The sequence below is a fragment of the Dipodomys spectabilis genome, unplaced genomic scaffold, assembly GCF_019054845.1.
Source record: "Dipodomys spectabilis isolate Male_0828 unplaced genomic scaffold, ASM1905484v1 ptg000136l, whole genome shotgun sequence".
In the NCBI taxonomy this organism is placed as follows: Eukaryota; Metazoa; Chordata; class Mammalia; order Rodentia; family Heteromyidae; genus Dipodomys; species Dipodomys spectabilis.
The window spans coordinates 11,107,463-11,128,042 of NW_024870813.1; the positions used below are offsets into that span (position 1 = coordinate 11,107,463).

The following is a 20,580-nucleotide window of genomic DNA, read 5'->3' on the forward strand; positions in this document are numbered from 1 at the left end:
GCAAGCGCTCTACCACTTGAGCCATAGTGCCACTTCCAGTTTCCTAGCGGTTTATTGACGATGAGAGTCTCACAGACATTCCTGCCCAGGCTGGCTTTGAACTGCGATGCACAAATTTCAGCTTCCTGAGTAGCTAGGATTACAGACATGAGCCACTGGCATGCAGCCTTATAATTTTTATTTATTATTTACAATGAGAATAAACTGGCATATGAAAGTCTTATAGAAAGATTAAGGTATCTAAATTAAAATTTAAGAATATGTTGGGGCTGGGAAGGTGGCTCAGTGGTAGAGGGCTTGCCTTGCATGCCTGAGACCCTGGGTTCGATTCCTCAGCACCACATAAGCAAAAAGAAAAAAAATCCGGAAGTGGCGCTGTGGCTCAAGTGGTAGAGCGCTAGCCTTGAGCTGAAGAGCTGAGGGACAGCGCCCAGGTCCAGAGTTCAGGCCCCACTACTGGACCCAAAAAAAGAAAAAAAGAAGAAGAAAAAAAATTTAAGAATATGTTGAACTGATGCCAATAAGTTCCAAATTGCTTTAGTAACTAGCATTTTTAAATACTAATATTGTACTCCTGACTTAAAACATACTTAACAAGCTATTTTGGAACATAGGATAGCTCAGTGTCCATCCTATACATCTATATCTAAGTGTTCCTGGCCTACACTGCTATTGTCTTTAACTTTTTTTTTTTTTTTTTTTGGGTCCAGTTGTGGGGCCTGAACTCTGGGCCTGGGCGCTGTCCCTCAGCTCTTCAGCTCAAGGCTAGTGCTCTACCACTTGAGCCACAGCGCCACTTCCGGCTTTTTTCTTTTTGCTTATGTGGGGCTGGGGAATCGAACCCAGGGCCTCATGCATTGCAAGGCAAGCGCTCTGCCACTGAGCCACCTTCCCAGCCCCTGTCTTTAACTTTTATACAGCTTTATAATGGTGTTAATATCAAACTTTTTATATTCATATTTTTTAAAACAAGGTAGTTTTAATCTTTTTCAAAATGGCTTTCTTAGATAATTCATTTCATAGTTTACATGTAATTTGAAAATGTTTATGCTATTATTGTGTGTCTAAATTGTGGTGATTTTAACTTTCTATAAAACAGGTTAAAAGTTTTCCATAATCTTAGTATTTCTATAAAGATTCCTTCTAAAATAATTTCATTTACAAGCTAAAACTGTCTTAACATGTAAGTTGTATTAGTGAATACAGGTTAGGCAGGTTTAGGTAACATTTATCAAATAACTTCAAAATCTCAACAGCTTAATAATAAAGACTTCTTATTTAACATTAGCTGTTAACCATGGGTCATCTGAGAGTTCTTCTATATGTCTTCTCTATGTCCAGGACCCAAGATGATGAATGAATCACCATCTCAAATCCTACCAACCATCATGGCAGATAGAAAGAGTGCTCAGGACAATGTTGCACAGGTAATTATAGTTCAAAAAAACATATTTTACTTCTACACATAACTGAACACAATTATGTAAAAAAGTTAAGCCTTTGGAAAATGTTTTATCTTTAAAATTTCAAAAGAACACTTCAACAAGGCATCTATCCCTCTAAGCAAAACATAAATAAAGGATAATGTTCATAAAGGTCTTACAATACAAACAGTATTCCAAATTCCTTTTTGTGTTAAATAAGTACTATAACAATCAGTTCTTACAAAATATTCTAACCATGTAATCAGGATAACATTAAGTATCCATTCAAAACTGTAAATTTGAACACATCACCTTCTTAGAATCCTTTAGTCTTCTCAGCATGGCATTCCATGTAAAGGTTCCTATCTTTTTTTTTGGGGGGGGAGGGGGGGTCCGGTTGTGGGGCCTGAACTCTGGACCTGGGTGCTGTCCCTCAGCTCTTCAGCTCAAGGCTAGCACTCTACTACTTGAGCCACAGCGCCACTTCGGGCTTTTTGTTTTTTCTGCTGATGTGGTGCTGAGGAATTGAACCCAGGGCCTCAAGCATGCAAGGCAAGCACTCTACCACTGAGCCACCTGCCCAGCCTGGATCCTGTCTTTTTTGAATACTCAATACCATTTATAAAACGCTCCAGGGAGACAAAAACTAGTAAATATGCTGCACTCAGGCTTTCCTGACTTTTAAAAGTCCATCCCTGACAAAATTATTCTTCTGCCAAATCCACTTGATGAAATTTTTTCTCCCTTCACTTAAGTTTAAGCACCTGATTCTGATGAATACCACAAAACAGTTTTGTATGCCTTTAACATTGACTCCATATCACCACTGTAGTTGTTCACTAAAAATAGATGCTATTACTTTTAGATCTCTATCGTGTAGCATTTAGTGGCTAATAAATAAGTCTAGAAAAATAACTAGTTTCCATAGTATGAAATAAATGATATTGAAAGGAAAGGAGTATGTATGATAAATAATTATGATTACTGTCTCAGAAACAAAACTACAAAAAGCAATTGTTCATTGAATTTTAAATATCTAAATAATAGAATCAAGTTGTGGGTAACTTGTTACAATTCTAGTAAAAAATCTTAAAATTTATAGACATTCAGTTAATTTTTTTTCACTGATTCCTAGACTTTTATCTATTCATTTCAGATTTACTGAATGCCAGGAAGTATGCAGGGTTTTTGGTACAGCATTAAGTAAACACAGTAGAGGTATTGTTATTAACATATGTATCTGACAAAAAACAGTATTTGTATACCTAATTTTTTCTTATGAGATAGGGTCCTATTTCTTATGAGATAGCCTCAAACATCTGGACTCAAGCCATCTCCTTGCCTCAAATTCCTAAGTAGTTGGGACTATAGACGTGCATCCACACATTTGGCTTGTTCACCAACTTTCTGGTGTTTGATTTTCACTTTCCTTAATGGAAGATTTAATATTGATTCTATACAAATCAATTTACTGCAGCTATGAAAATGTTAGAATTATTATCTAGGGCCTTTTAAATTGCCAACAATGTTTTAGTTTCAAAACACTTTTCAAAGTAAGTTACAGAAAAATTGTTTTAGGAAAAAACTGTTTTATTCTAAAAATAAAACCTATTTTCATGTCAATGTGCTTTTGTTTAAAATATTTCATATTAAATTGTAAACATGAAAAACAATTCTGAAAACTTATTTTCTAGTAATGGCTAATAAATAGAAAACTTTATATTTTGCTAACCATACCAGTTTTAGTACATAACCTCTATAGCATTACACTAACATCAAGAACCAGCATTCATTATTTAGTATTAATGAGGCATAAGTTAAAATTTGTGTTAAATATACAAACTTGTATAAGGTTTTTGTATTGTAGAAATGTGAACCTTAGCTACATCAAATATATAAAAATATGAAGTACAGTGCTGATGAATGTAAATTAAACTAAAAAATGTACAATAACTAAGTGCTGATTAGCAAACAGGCAGAAACAAGAGCAGAATTGTTCTTAAAAATTAGGACACTAGTCAAGCAAATAATTTGTTGAATTTACTGTACAGCTTGAGTATAAGAAATATACAAAATCTCAGGCTGGGAATGCAGCTCAGTAATAGAGTGCTTGCACAAGAGCCTAGGTACAGTGCCCAGCACTATTACTGTCATGAAAAGAGACTTTATTAAATAGCAAACTTCCCAAAATATTTTAATCAGAGATGAGAACTAACCACATCTATAGTTTTGTTCAAATCTGTCTTTTAAGTGCTGGTTTACAGGTAAGGTTTATACTTAAGTATTTTATCTTGTTCTCACTTTCTTAATTCTTGTACTAAGCTATTTTTATTTTTGAGTCTGAAGTATTCAGGGACATTCTTGTCATCTGAAGTTTCACTTGTTTTTAAGTTCTTATGCCTCTTTGCTCTCATCAAACTGCACTGCTTTTAACCTCCTACATGATGATGTCCAGCATGTATTCCCAATCTTAAGGTATGGAATGTTTCCCTTGACATGAGAGTTTGGCTTTAGAACTCAGGTTGAGATATTTTATCATTGTAAAAAAAAAAGTATCCAATCATTCCTATTCTCAAGAGTTTGCTTTTTTAGAAATAGGTGTTAGAATTTTTGTCAAAAGTATTTTCAGCCAGGCTCCGGTCTATAATCCTAAACTTCTCAGAAGGCTGAGATCTGAGGATCACTGTTCAAAGTCAGCACAGACAAGAAAGCCCTCGAGACCTTATCTCAAATTAACTACCAAAACAACTGGAAATGCAGCTATGGCTCAAGTGGTAGAGCACTAGTGCTGAGAAAAGACGTTGAGGAACTGGCACACAAAAAAGTATTTTCAACAGCTAAGCATCCAAATATCTATCAGATTTTTCTCTGTTGGTCTATAAATATGGTGAACTATATTAAAAGATTTGTGATTACTGGTCCATACTTGAATTCTCTATATAATCGCCACATGGTTATGGTATATTGTTTTCTTAATGTGACATCAGTCTTTTGCTAATAAAAAGATCTGGGTTAGTAATCCGAAATGATTTTGATCTCAAACTTTCATTTGGTGCTATTATTAGTATCAGACCTAGCTATCAATGATAATACTTAATACATTAAAAAAATGATGAAAGTTTTCTTTTCCAGGCCACATACATGCTAGGCAAAAACTCTACCACATAGCTAGCCCAATTCCTTAATTTTATGTTAAGACCCAGTCTTGAGCCAGACTTTAGGACTTCATAATAGGCAGCTCATCATATAATCCAAGTTCTTAATAAAGGGTTAAAGTTTTGAGGCAGCGACCACTTGTTGCTTGTTTCTAGCAGAGCAACACATGGTGGTAATCCAAACACCTGGTTGGTTGTGTACCTTTACAACCTCTGCAAATCTTTAGCTCGGGGCTCTCCTCCTAGGCTCCGCTGTGTCGGAGTGTAGGACAAGGCCCGAGCTGCAGCCCGTTTAAATAAAACCTTAAAACAGCTATAAAGTCTGACTCTTGGTCTTCTTGGTGGATGTCCTGCGACCTAGGCACAACATTTACCACCTTTTCATTTTCACTCTGTAATCCAGTGTTTTCGTTTAATCCAGAACAAATCCCTATTAGTTCCCCTATTAGCACCCATCTAATTACAAATATCTAGAAATGGGAGCTAAGAAATCTTTCACAGGAGCCCTTCATAAAACCTCCTCATGTCATTTTTATCATGAGTTATTGCCCAAAAAAGTTATATGCTTATGTCTAATGACTAGCAAGAAAATGGGATACTCATGATTGGCCTAAACTAAAGAGGATTTATCAAGTCACATGATAGCAGGGTAAATTCACAAAATAAAGGATCTGCAATAAGGACAATTATAGTAATGAAAGGTTGGTGGGTAAGCTTTTTTTCTAAGTAAATTAGATAGCTAAACTTGACATTAATTACAGATTTTGGCTATGGCAGATATCTGATTATAGGGCAAGTTAGATGAAGTATTTAGATCCATTACATCTTTTCTGTTCCACATGACAGGCAAATACTATAGTGGTTTTAAAGTAACACTGACCTGAGTTTCAATATCCAACACTTACTTGTACAATCTTGGTCAATATAGTCTCTCCTCTGAAAACTCCACTTAGTAACATTATTTAACTCACGCAGATCCAAGAATTAAGTGAAATGAACACAAATGGTTTGGCAATCTACCTAAACTTGACAGGAAATGCTTAATATTGTTATTAACCTATACACATGTAAAATTCTAATTATTGTAATTCTGTATCACTAGTTTAAAACCTGTGACAAATGTAAAACTGTTGATTTTGAAACTAGAAAAGTTACTAATTCCACTCTCCCATATTTTGTAAGTAACAAACTGAGGAGTTTCTTAATGACACCTAAAAGCTGTCTCTCCCCTAATTTTCTTCCTCTCACTTTCTAGGCCATTTCCTATCCACTTACAAACCTCAAACATTTTATTAGGCTTACTTCTGCAAACTGCAAATTAATTTATTTCCCTCAAGTTATCAGAAAGAATATTTCTCCACAGAAGCCAAAGTCAAAACATCACAATCTCCCAGAATGCCCTCTCAGCATCAATTTTACTTCTGAATCTTATTTTTAATCCATCTTCTCTGGACTTGAGTCATTATTACTCCTAAGAAAATCACACTAAGCTGGGTGCCAGTGGCTCATGCCTACTGAATTCCTACCTACTCAGGAGGCTGATATCTGAGGATCATAATTTGAAGCCAGCTAGGCAAGAAAATCCATCAGACTCGAGGTGTGTGTGTGTGTGTGTGTGTGTGTGTGTGTGTGTGTGTGTGTGTGTGTGTGTGTGTGTGTGTGTGTGTGTGTGTGTGTGTGTGTGTGTGTGTGTGTGTGTGTGTGTGTGTGTGTGTGTGGTCACTTATGGGCCTTGAACTCTGGGCCTAGACCCTGTGTGTATGTGGGGGGGGGGGGTCACTTATGGGGCTTGAACTCTGGGCCTAGACCCTGTCTCTGAGCTCTTCAGCTCAAGGCAAGTGCTCTACCACTTGTGTGTGTGTGTGTGTGTGTGTGTGTGTGTGTGTGTGTGGTCACTTATGGGCCTTGAACTCTGGGCCTAGACCCTGTGTGTATGTGGGGGGGGGGGTCACTTATGGGGCTTGAACTCTGGGCCTAGACCCTGTCTCTGAGCTCTTCAGCTCAAGGCAAGTGCTCTACCACTTGAGCTTCACTTCCAGTTTCCTGGTGATTAATTGGAGATTAGAATCTCTCTGACTTTCCTGCCTGGGCTGGCTTTGAACTGCGACCCTCAGATCTCAGCCACCTTACTAGCTAGGATTACAGGCATGAGCCACCGGGCTGGCTAGACTCTTATCTACATTTAACCACCAGAAAAACCAGAAGTGGCATTGTGGCTCAAAGTGGTGGAATGCTAGCCTTGAGGGAAAAAGCTCAGGGACAGTGCCCAGGCTCTGAGTGCAAGCCCCATGACCAATTCTATCACAGAAGTTGTCACACTATATGAGGTAGCAATTATATATCATCAGTCTACAACCCCAGGTAGATCGGAATTTTTCAGACACCTGTTTTTCAGGTATATATAATTAACAATTGTTAATTAGACAGAGGCATAATAAGAACTCAAGTTATCAGATTCCTTAAGTATTACAGTAAATATTTATTGAATTAAATTTTAGAGTTCAAGTCTGTGTTCTCTATTACACTGTAAACTTTAGGGGAAAAAATCAGTCTGTCACTTTTTATTCAGTGTCTAAAGTAGGACTTTTGCACAGAAAAAGGCAATAAGAAGCAATTTTTTTTAATTTTATTTTTTGGTGGTTGTGGGGCTTGAACTCAGGGCCTGGGCACTGTCCCTGAGCTTCTTCACTCAAGGCTAACGATCTACTACCAGTTTGAGACTACAGCACCACTTCTGGTTTTCTGAAGGTTAATTGTAAAAGTCTGTCAAAATAACAAACTTTACAATTGGGGTGGGGAGAGAGGGATGTAGTTATGGAGATAGGAGGGAAAGGATAGCAGGGGGAAAACAAAGGAGGAGGCAACAATGCTTGATAAGAAATGTACTCATTATCTTGCTCTTGTGATTGTAACCCCTCTGCATAGTATTTTCACAATAAAAAACATTTAAAAATTTTTAAAAAGTCTCACAGATTTTCCTGCCTGGGCTGGCTTTAAACAGTGATCCTCAGATCTCAGCCCCCTGAGTAGCAAAGATTATAGGTGTGAGCCATCAAAGCCTAGCTCAGAAAATACTTCTGAACAAAAATAAATTAGAAAAGGCAATCAAGTATGTTTACATCTTCAAAAGTATGCCTTTACGGTATGTGTCATAGAATCTATGAAAAATTCCATTCACACTTTTGAGAGAAAGAGAAAGGGGAAATAATTGCTTAGAATTATTTTAAAGATAATGCAATCTTCACTGTACTCCTGAAAAGGTTGCTGTAACATCCTACATTCAGGGCCCCTGAAATGTACACTGAGAACTGATAGACAAGCCAATTTCTACTTCTCAAGATTCACATAAATCAGGATGATGTGATTTTTTTTCTTTTTAAAGTTGAAAAACCTGAAAATGAGTCTACATTATATATTATAATTCTGAGATTGCAGTATAATAATCCTCATTAAATCAACTACAAAATTTATTTCAGAAAAGTATAAGATAAAAAACTAGCTGGAAACAGGTGACACTCATCTATAATTCCAACAAGGTAGAAGGCAGACAGGAGGATTCAAAGCCAGCCTGGAAAAAGTTAGCAAAATCCCATCTCAACCAAGCCAAGCATAATGGTACATAATAGTGGTATCTGAAAGAAAACTAAAGCAATATAAAGCAGGGGATAGCCATAGGTAGCTAAAGTGGTAGAATGCCTGCCTAGCAGGTGTGGGCAGAAAGTTCAAGCCCTGTACCATCAAAGGAAAAATAAAATTGAGAAATACAAGGAAACTTACTGCCTTAAAGAGATATGTTTCATCCTGTTATAAATAACTGAGCATAAAGTTATACTTTCCATAGGAAAATGCAAACATCATAGAGATTTAAAGAAAGTTTAATCTCTAACTTCACTTATCTCAATAAAAATTTTTGGCACAGAAAACAATGTTTTCAACAGCATTTACAGACTCTAGGCTTCAATTTCATAATTCATACACAAATACATTTCATAATTTATACACAAATAACTCATGGGAAAAAAATGTGCAGCCTGGTGGCTCATGCTACTCAGGAGGGTGAGATCTGAGGTTTGTGGGTCAAAGCCAGCAGAGGCAGGAAAGTCCTTGATACTCTTTATCTCCACTTAACCAGCAGAAAAGTGGAAGTGGTTCAAAGACACTAAGTGGTAGAGCATATGCCTTGAGCAAAAAGAGCTCAGGGACAACGCCCAGGCCAGGAATTCAAGCTCCAGGACCAACACCAGCAACAACAAAAAAAAGTGCTACGTTAAAATCCTAGAAATTGGGCTGGGAAGGTGTCTCAGTGGTGGAGCGCTTGCCTTGCATACATGAGGCCCTGGGTCCGATTCCTCAGCACATAAGCAGGAAAAAAAAAGGCCGGAAGCGGCACTGTGGCTCAAGTGGTCGATCTCTAGCCTTGAGCTCAAGAGCTGAGGGACAGTGCCCAGGCCCAGAGTTCAGGCCCCACAACCGGACCACCCCCCGCCCCAAAAAAATCCTAGAAATAGCCTTTTTGTTTGTACATTTGTTTTATGTTTTGAGACAGGATATTACTATACAGCTTAAGCTGGCCTGAAACTCTTAATCCTGCCTTATTATCCCAAGTGCTGGGAGACAAGCACCAACTACCATTCTAAAATCCTAGAACCATTCTTAAGGTCTGACTAAATCTTTCAAACTTCAATGAAAAGTATATTTTATTAGCTAGTGATTGCAATTCTGTTGAATGGTTAGTTGTTAGATTGCAACCATCTTAATGAATACTGTACCACATGGTTGCTTTGTACACAATATATAAATTTAAATTAACTACAAAACTCAATTTTTTTCTTTGTGAAAATAGAGAAATCAATCCTAATTTTATCTTTCTTTTGGAAAATAAGTATACAATCAAGATGTTTCCCTTAATTTCTAAACAGCTATGTAAGTCAGGTAAAATTATAATTACTTGAAAATTAAAAAAAACTTGAAACATAAGTGTTGATAACATTCTTAATTTAACAATTTCATTTTCATTTTGATACATGATAGTTATGGTAATCAATATAATTTGCATGTGTCAACCTTTAAAAATAGATATTTATTATTTTTAGGTTAAGAGGATTTTCTGAGCTAGATATGTTTGCAAAAACCTGTAATCGCAACATTTAGGAGGGTGAGGCAGGAGGTTTGAAAGTTTGAGGTCAGACTAAGCTACACAGTCTAAAAGAAAAAAGGGGGAGGAGGGGAGCACCTATAGTTTGTTTCAAATGCCACAATACAGTAATACAGAAAAGGTGACTTAAAAAATGAGATTCTTTGTCAGATTAACTCTGGAAATTCCTCTTTGCCATTATTGACATAAACATATAGTAACAAACATACAAGTTTTTGCTACTGGAATACTCCTTTCACTAAGCTGATATACAACTAACATGTTACACTCAAATAGATCTAGGAGATCATTCAAAGACTTTGAGAAAGTTCTTCATTTAGCCTACACAGTATCAGAGACACAACAGGTAAAACAGCACCATCTGGTGGGTAACATCTTAACTTTAAAATAATTTTTCACATTTACCTTATTAATGGTTATTAGAGGAAATCTCATAATGAAGGAAACAATTCATAAAGTACTAGAAACAGAAAATGGCAAAATATTCACAAAGTACTACAAATAAATAATGAAAAGTAGCTTGATTAAACAAACAAAAATGCACTTAAAACCAGACTAAGATGGCAGGATTGTTCTGCATTTTAATTAGTGAGAAGGTAATCTAATACTGCAATGACATAAAAAAAAAAATCTTCCCAAAACTTAATCCATGGCCTTAGCTTTAAAGGAGAAAAAAGTACTAATTCTTAATACAAAAATACTTTTTTATAAAATACATCCATAATTTTAATGAGAATGGGATGTGAACATAATCCTATGCACAAAAGATAATGTTATTTGCTACTTGTTTATTTGGGAATTGATTTTTTAATAATTGGGATATTTAAGCAACTGAAATTATTAAAAATGATCAAGGTTTATTAACAATAATAGCTTTTTATGTGCAAACTATTGTAATTAGTATTAGGCATTAGGTAATTAGTCATGATTTTAAAGGTAAATAAACATGTAATACCAATGAAAAGGAATATAGACAAACTACAAATAAAATCAGAAATAAGGCACTGATATAGTATTTGATAAATTTCATGTCAGGGCTTTCAACGTTGAAGAGAGCAGGATCAAATACAAAAGGTAAGCAAATAGCATGTTTCTTAGACATATTTTACATTAGCTACAATAATGAATTTAAATGTATTTTCCAACAACTATTGGTTTAAGTACACACTGTGTGACCTTATGCTGAATATTCAGTGAAAAGAAAACGAAGATACAAACTCATTTCCTCATGGAGCTTATGATGTACTTGTTGTATTTTCTCACTAAGCACTTTCTAGTCTCAGCATTTGTTTTAGTTATTGTTTTCTTCCTTATGTGAAGAATTAAACACCTCAATTTTATAACAAATTTGTATTTGCATAATTTACAAAAAATTCCGATGTTAACACCAAGTATTTAATACAAATTTTACTTCTGCTTCTTGTACTAAAAGGCAATAAACTCAAGAAGGTAAGTTTTTGTGAAAAATGACAATAGCCTTAAGGTGTTAAAGCAAAACAAAAAAGATGAAAGCTAACAGAGTATATCAGAAAATAACCTCAGGAAGAGAAAGGGAAGGTACAAGCAAAAAAACAAAGTGACTGATTTGTTGAATTACACCAAAAACCTAGTAATTTCTTGAGACAAGGTTCTTCCATATCTTAAAGAGAGACAGACAGAGACAGAGAAGAGACAGAGACAGAGACAGAGAGAGAGCGCGCGAGCCCGAGCGCGAGCGCAGGCCCGAGCCCGAGCCAGAGCTTCACACTAATACTTAAGAGGCTGAGATGTGGAGAAACAAGGTTTGAAGCCAAAGTCCTTAAAACCCAACTCCAAAACAACCAGATAAAGGCTAAGCTTTTATGGCTCAAGTGGTAGAGCATAAGCTGAACAAGCTTGAGACACTAAGTTCAAACCCCAGTACCACCAGATCAGAGAAACTACGTTATAATATGCACAATTGTCAAAAGTATGTTGAAAAACAAAAGTCCACAGCATTTAAGATTTATACATATGTACTTAGGTACATAGGTACTAGTTTCTTGTGGTTAGAACAGGAATGGAACTTTAATTGCATTTCTAATGGTTTACTTCTTAAAACTGGGGGTGAGAAATGTTTTCTATACTCTATATTTTATTTGAAAGTCAAAATATTATACATTAAAACAAGAAACTTTGAGTAAGAATACTTTAATGTCATTTTGGGGTGTTCTCTTCTATGTTCTAAGGAGATTAACTGTTCAGAGAAATCACTAACAAGGCCTGGGGCTGGTGGCTCATGCCTACAATCCTAGCTACTCAGGAGGCACAGTCCTGAGAACTGCCATTCAAAGCCAGTACCTATTGCAAAGTCTGAGAGACTTATTTATAATTAACCACCAGAAAACCAGAAGTGGCAGGCTGTGACTCAAAGTGGTAGAGTGCTAGCCTTGAGCAAAAAAGCTAAAGGACAGCACCCAGGCCCTGAGTTCAAGCGTCATGACCAGCCCCCCCCGCCCAAAAAAAAATAGGAAAGAAAAATAAAATATATTTAAATCATGTACACAGTGGCAAAACTAGCAATCTAGTCTATGAAAAAGGAGACCTAGATTCTTCTAGTCCATGTATTGCTACTGGCCCACCAGTGTAACCCACAGCATTTTAATAATTTACATACAAGTCAGTTTATCTCAAATAAGGAAAATCAATTAAAATTCTCTAAGAGACTGCATTGGATTCTATAGTGTAAATTATGGGTTTTCATCTTACCCTAATAGCTGATACCTTGTGAACTTGAAAATTTTATGTAAAATACAAAACAACTTTGAAGTTCTGCAAAAGAGGTCACACTGCTGAAATAGACTATCTTCTACACCTGGTATGGTTGTTCAATCCCCAACATTGCAAAAAAAAATTTTTAAGGTTTTATTTATTTTTAAGTAAAGTTAGATGGCAGTGTCTCACACCTGTAATCCTAGCTAAACAGCAGATGCATAGAGGTTCAAGGACAGCTTAGGCAAGTTAATGAGACCCCCTTTCTCAATCAATAGAGTGAGACAGGGAACAGAAGAAAGATTGTTAGGATTATGGCTCAAGAACAGCTGAGTCCAAAAAGTTCGCAAGATCTTTATATATAAAAAGTGGAGCAGAGCTGGGCACCGGTGGCTCACACCTGTTATTCTAGCTGCTCAAGAGGCTGAGATCTGAGGATTGCGGTTCAAAGCCAGCCCAGGAAGAAAAGTCCATGAGACTGATCTCCAATAAACCACTAGAAAACCGGAAGTGGCGCTGTGGCTCAAGAGGTAGAGCCTCGCCTTGAGCTGAAGAGCTGAGGGACAGTGCGCAGGCCCAGAGTTCAAGCCCCACGACCGACCAAAAAAAAAAAAAAAAAAAAAAGTAGGGCATGATAGTGTGCACCTGCCATCATTCCAGCTGTAGCAGAAAACATTAAAAGAACTGCAGTCCTCCCATATTCTCTGGGCAAAAAGTGAAATGATGTCTACCAAAATAACCAGACCAAGCCAAGCACAGGCTCACATCTGTAATCCTAGCTACTAAGGAGGCTGAGATTTGAGGATCACGGTTCAAAGCCAGGAAACTTGGTGAGACTCTTATCTCCAACCCCCCCCCCCCTAAGAAAACGGGAAGTGGCGCTGTGGCTTAAGTGGTAGTGTGCTAGCCTTGAGCTAAAGAGCTAAGGACCCAGGCCCAGAGTTCATGTCCCATGAGTGACCAACAAAATATAATAAAAAATAACCAGACCAAAAGGAGTTCTAGAGGCACAGATCAAGTGGCAGGGTGCCTACCTAGCAAATACAAAATTCTGAGTTCTAATTGTATTATGGCAGAGAGACACAGGCTGATTATGTAGCTTATGCTGCAACCCTAGCCCACTTGTGCTGAAGATCATAGTACACTTTCATGCACGGAAACTGGAAGCAGAGTCTGACAACAAAGCATTTACCTACAAGGGCTTAAGTTCTTGAAAATTAAATATATGTGCAATTGTGTCTGCACTTACTTGTTACCTTTAGGAATCCTTTTGAAGTATTTTTCTTTGTTCTTTCTGACACAGAAAAAAAATTTATATCTCTTCTTTGCAAAACAAAATAAAATCTCAAATTCAACAACAGGATCCAGCTAAACTCTCAAAACTTTCCTTCACTAGATCTTCCATTAGGCTTTTTTTCCCCTGGCTCCTATTCTCTAAACAAAAAGAGAACTACAGATCTGAAAACCACATTTTTCTCTGGGTTTCTCAAGCAAAACAGTATTGAAGTAGAAGAATACATTGTGCATATGCTATTAAAACTATATATAAAGGGTTGTTGTTGTTTTTGTTTTTGAGGGGGTGTTTTTTTTGGGGGGGTAGGGGTGGTCCTAAGCTTGAACTCAGGGCCTGGGCACTATTCCTGAGCCTCTTTCTGCTAAAGGCAAACACTCTACCACTTGAGCCACGGTGCCACTTCCAGCTTTTTCTGAGTAGTTTATAGGAGATAAGAGTCCCATGGACTGTCCTGCCCAGGCTGGCTTTGAACAGCAATCCTTGGCTCTCAGCCTCCTGAGTAGGATTTATAGGCATGAGCCACCGATACCCAGCTCTAAAGGTATTTTTATAAAGATAATTACACCTAAAAACTTGAAAATGGTTGGCAACAAAATAAAAATTTATAAGGAAATTTTATATAGATCAATTTTTAATTATTGCTAAATTATTGAAACTCAAGTTGCAATCTTAATGAAGTTCTACAGAGGGAGCTAGCATCACAAAAAGTCATAATAGAACAAATTTCAGGAAAAACCTTATGTGTTAGAAATTGTGAATTATCATTCTTCAATCAGAGCTCATCTTATCTCTTAAGATTTTCTCATAATGATTAGCCAACTAAAAGTACTACCAGTATGTTACATTCAGTTTCATTCCAATTCCAAGAAGTTATAGCATAGAAATCCATTTACTGTTTTGTAACTACCAGGGGCTTTGTTTAGTTTTGTTTTAAAATTTCTTAGGTGATATGCTTAAAATGAAAATAATCACTTGATCTTTTGGAAAATGGAACTAGTCCACATATCTTAGCTTCAATGACAAAAATAGGATTCCAAACTCTTAATGTGGGCAAAATTCCCATGAGAAGATAAGCAATGAGAATCTCTTCACTAATATAAAACAAGTACATATTCATTTCAAGGAGTTATCACTGGGAAATTTAGAACATTTGCAAATTTTTTTTTTTTTTGGGTCCGGTCGTGGGGTCTGAACTCTGGGCCTGGGCACTGTCCCTCAGCTCTTCAGCTCAAGGCTAGCGCTCTACCACTTGAGCCACAGCGCCACTTCCAGCTTTTTTTCTTTTTGCTTATGTGGTGCTGAGGAATCGAACCCAGGGCCTCATGCTTGCAAGGCAAGCGCTCTACCACTGAGCCACCTTCTCAGTCCCAACATTTGCAAATTTTGAATAGCATTAAAAGCTGAACTTTGAACATTAATAATTAATTATTGCATATTTCTTTACCTTTTCTGTGTGTAGAGAGAAAAACTGTATCATCTCCCTCTAAGTGCTGTTACTGTTGCAAATATACTAGAGATGACTAAAATATTCTGTCTCTCAGGAAAAAAATGAGGTGCAGGAAGAGTCTGGTCAGTTTCTTCATTCAAGAGATAAGGAAAGTTACGAATAACAAAATTCTCATTCTAAGTTAATTTTATACTGCTGGTACTGACACTGGTACCTTCTACTTGGAGTAATGTGGAAGAAGTTTTGAGACTTTACTAAATTCTCCCTAGATGATTTAGCCATGAATTAGAGTTTATATATAAGCTGTACCTGAGACTATAACCATGTCATATCATGATTCAATACCTCTCTATTAAGAAATAAGTAATTTATTATAGGAATTAAGGCTTATTCAAATGTAGGAAAAACTAGAACTAGAGAAACTAAAGTTCCAGAAAGGATCAAAGAAAAAGCAGCTTTGATGTAGGCAAAAAATTTGGATCGTTCAAGAAGCACATAAGCACATCAGCTGAAATAAACTGCAAAGGGAGCTGGTAGGCAATTTGCAGCTCCCTGAAGTAAGAGTTGCAGGCAAGTAGCTGGTTATGGGCTTGGGAGGAGAGGGACAGTGAGAATGTGTAAGGACAATCTAGAATTCTGCCCAAAGTTCTGTGTTTGCCACTACAGCTAACTTTCTTTTGTGTGTTGAAAGAAAAACTGTATCATCACCCTCTAAGTGCTGTTACAGTTGCAAATGATGCTAGAGATGACTAAAATATTTCCTCTCTCAGGAAAAAATGACTACACACTACAGACTTCCCTTGGAATGAATTGGCTATTTTACTCCATTTTGTTTCTCCCAATACTATTATACAAACTTGTCTTGTGACTAAATTTTACGAGTATATAGAGGAACAAACTCTAGAAAAACACAGTTATAGTGAACCTTAATTTGGGTAAGGAAGCCTTCTGAATTTGTAAAATGGTGAGGATCCCAGTTAGCCTAAAAGGTTAATGAAGATTTGGTGAAATTATTTGATGAAACTGCTGAAACCGTTTTTGATCTATACTCACATAAAAGTATAGTCAGTTTTGAGAATACAGTCATATTTATGAAAGCACTCTTTTTTTAGACAAGGTCTATGCAGCCCAAGCTGACCTGGAGATTCTCTTGCCTAGGCTTCCTGAGCGCCTTTTGAACTTCTACACTGTAAGAAGCTCTGCAGAAAATACCATTTTGAGTTTAGATTAGTGCTTTACTGCTGTGTCTCTTCGTGACATGGTGGCACAATCCCAGCACACAGGAAGCTGCAGCAGGAGCATCACCACTTCCAGCCTCAGCTACCCAGTGAGATTCTATCTTAAAACAACAGCGGCAAACACTAAACTAAAATATCTGAAAGCTAATTTTTCTTTTGTGTTTGAGTGCGCATGCCGTGCACTAGTACTAAGGCTTGAATTCAGCCTCACACTCTCTCATTTAACTTTTTGTTCGAGGCTAATGCTTTGCCACTTGAGCCGCAAGTCCACATTCAGCATTTTGGTGGTTAACTGGAGATAAGAATATCAGGTGGGGGGGGGGGGGGGGGGGGAGTGCGGGGGAGGCTGGGAAGGGATGTGAAGGGTAAACAAAGGAGGAGGCTGCAATGCTTGATAAGAAATGTACTCATTATCTTGCCCATGTAATTGTAACCCCTCTGTACAGTATGTTCACAAAAAAATAAAAATCAAAATTTAAAAAAAATAAAATAAAATGGGAAATACGTCCTATGAGGTTATGAACTTTCAATTGGTTATCATGAAGTTCTTTTCACCCTGGGCAAAAGTAATTATCCAATAAATGATTATTAGTCTGAAAAAAACAAACAACAAAAAAAAGAATATCAAGTAGGGGCTGGGAAGGTGGCTCAGTGGTAGAGCACTTGCCTTGCATGCATGAGCCCCTGGGTTCAATTCCTCAGCACCACATAAGCAAAAAGAAAAAAGCCAGAAGTGGCCCTGTGGCTCAAGTGGTAGAGCGCCAGTCTTGAGCTGAAGAGCTGAGGGACAGCGCCCAGGCCCAGAGTTCAGGCCCCACAATCGGACCCCCCCCCCCCCCCCCGCAAAAAAAAAGAATTTCAAGGACTTCTTTAAGTTGGCTTCGAACAGTGATTCTCCAGATCTCAGCCCTTTAAATAGCTAGGATTACAGACCTGAATCACTGGTGTGTGGCGTAGCTATTTCCCTTTTAGTTTACTCAATATGACTGAGTGTCCAGCATAAAATTCCTTAGAAAAAATGGGCTTTGGGCTGGGAAGGTGGCTAAGTGGTAGAGCGCTTGCATTGCATGCATGAGGCCCTGAGTTCGATTCCTCAGACCACATAAGCGAAAAAGAAAAAAAACAGAAGGGGCGCTGTGGCTCAAGTGGTAAAGCGCTAGCCTTGAGCTGAAGAGCTGAGGGACAGCGCCCAGGCCCAGAGTTCAGGCCCCACGAACGGACCAAAAAAAAAAAAGGGGGGGGGGGGGGCTTTAACTAATTAAGAACCATGTCTGGAATATGTGTAAGCATGAAATTATCCACACTTCTAAGTTTGGAATATCGAAAACTGGCATCTGATGATGTTAGCTTAAAAAGTTGCTAAGAAACCTATACATTTACTATTTAATCCTGGAAAAGCAGACTTTTCCAGAATTGTCAGGGACATAGGTTAAACAAAAGCAGCAAAGATACCCACTGGACACTATGTTGAAAATGAATTATACAACTTGTGGGTGGTATGGGAGGGAAAAATTGCGAGACAGCTAGGGTAAGGGTGATATTGTACAAAAGAAAATTTACTCTTTGCCTGACTTGTAACTGTAACTCCTCTGTTTTTAGCATTTTCTAATAATATTAAAGATTCTTCTATCACAGCAGACCTTTACCTTTTCAAGAGGAACTCAATATTGGTTAAGTCTCCATTCACAAATGGAAGTTAATTTCTATTGTTTTTTTAAACCATTTAATTTAAAAAATAAGCCATTTAATGTGATGTTTAATATATATATTTAAAAAGCTGCACTATATCTTTTTAAAAAGCAGTGCCTAGCATTATTACAGTTTGCATATGAAATGCGTCTCCCCAAAAAACCATGTGTTGAAAGAGTTAGTCTTCAATGTAATGTTCAGAAATAGAGCTTTGGGGAAATGATTACATCACTGGGCTCTGACTCCATAATTATGTGGTCTCACCCACCTCAAGCTCTTTTTCTATTCCTGGGCTACCAAGAATTGAGCAGCCTTCCTCCATGTCAACTTTGTACTATGACATTCTGCCATGTCACAGGGCTACAGTATGTGGCCAAGCAACTGTGCACTAAAACCTCTGAAGCCATGAGCCAAAATAAACATCTGCTGCATTAAGTTGATTTTCTCAGGTATTTATCCCAATACACGGTGACAAACAAGTAAGCAAAATCCACCTTACTAGCCCACTTCCTGAAAAAGTGCCATAATTATATAAACCAATCTGAGCTACCAATACAAAGATAGTGCTAATAATCTTGATACTGCTTTAAAAGAAGTAACTATGTTTTCATTTAAAACATTCTCAGTTCCAAAAATCTGGTGATTCAGACATACACTTAGTCACTGATGCTTCACAAATATGCTCGTTATTCCTTGGGGGAAGACTAACATGCAAAAAAGAGGGAAAAAATGACTTGTTTCTCTAAGCCAATCTTTTTTCTCAAGTTTCTGTCTTATATTATTCTATATACCAAAGACTGTAGGGGATGATTTTAAATAGAAAAAACAGAACCATGGGGTTTACACTTTGCTCTTTGCATAAGTTCATTGTCAATTAGTTAATTGGTCTTCTATAGATGTTTTTTAGTCAAAATTTTAATTCTGTAAGTGGAATAGCTTAAAATAAATTTCAAAAACATCCATTTTTTAGCAAGGCTATTATTAATCTAAAGAAGTAATCTATAAGAGAAAATTATTCCTTATACAGATAAGTACAAATGAAGATTATATTAAGAACCTAAGTTAGATGTTAAAATAAAATGTATTTAATGCTAGAAAATATCAAACACATTAAGGTAACTTTCAAGGAAGATTATAAAATTCACTAATATACCTATAAATAGGATAGAATCTTAAGTGTTAGAAGATAAAACTGTATAAAATTTTTCTAAAGCTTCCTTCCGTGAATAATTCTAAAATGCTCAAAAGACTGAAATAAAATGTAAATTTCCAAAACCTATCATTTTCTTTTAACAAAGATCCTGACAGTTCTTGTCAGGTAGTAATCTTTTAAATACTATGTTAGGGCAGAAAAATGTCAAAGAAAATATCCCAGAATTCCATATGCAGCTGTTCTTTTTAACAAAAGTTTAAAAAAGAACTTTAAAAAGTATATTCAAAATTTGAGGGCTGGGAAGGTAGTTCAGTGGTAGAGTACTTGCCTTGCATGCATGAGGCCCTGGGTTCGATTCCTCAGCACCACATAAGCAGAAAAAGCCAGAAGTGGCACTGTGGCTCAAGTGGTAGAGCACTAGTCTTGAGCTGAAGAGCTGAGGGACAGCGCCCAGGCCCAGAGTTCAAGCCCCACAACCGACAAAAAAAAAAATAAATGAATAAAAAATTTGAAAGTAAAAATATTTTATGTGCAAACTTTATGAAGTATACTACACAATCTTTACACATTCACTTTTTCATAAAGCAACAAAAGTATGTATTTCTACATCTTCAGCATGATATTAGAGGAAGCATTTGAGTGGTATTCCAAAATTAGCAATAATTTTAAATTTCATATATTATCAAATATAAATGTTTTACATTGTATCTTTGAAAAGAAAATGCAATATTTCCAAATATTAGTCAAATATTATACAATGCTATATATTTTAATGTGCATACAGGAATAATAATTCCCTGTATTAATTTTCTTTTGTTGTTGTTGTTGTTCGTCATGGGGCTTGAACTCTGGGCCTGGGCTCTGTCCCTCAACTCTTGAGCTCAAGGTGAGCACTCTACCACTTGAGCCACAGTGCCACTTCTAGTTTTCTGGTGGTTTATTGGAGATAAGAGTATCACAGACTTTGCTTCCCAGGCTGGCTTTGAACCGCGATCCTCAGATCTCAACCTCCTGAGTAGCTAGGATTACAGGCATGAGCCACTGATGCCTGGCCCCCTGTATTAATCTTACATAGCATAAATTATTCTAATCCCACTAAGATCATGGCAATAAGTGTGCATTACATCTTTGTATTTTATGTAATTTTAAAAATCTGATTGATTACTAATGTGTACACAACCTACAAATTAATTAACTTACAGTTCCTTGTGTTTGTCTTCAGCCAAGATTTGGTCATTTGGTTTCAAAGAATACCTATAACACAGAAACAAAAATAGACTATAATCATATAAACA

The 20,580-nt window shown here is 36.8% G+C and overlaps 1 protein-coding gene across 2 annotated transcripts in view; it reads right to left on the reverse strand.

Annotated features, from left to right (window-relative positions):
* Positions 1-20,580, reverse strand: part of Adk (adenosine kinase) — a 411,200-nt gene that overhangs the window by 332,799 nt on the left and 57,821 nt on the right. For both annotated transcript variants that reach the window (XM_042690120.1, XM_042690121.1), the window contains exon 3: positions 20,486-20,539. In XM_042690120.1, the coding sequence (XP_042546054.1) occupies positions 20,486-20,539 (54 nt within the window). The remainder of the gene's footprint in view (positions 1-20,485; positions 20,540-20,580) is intronic.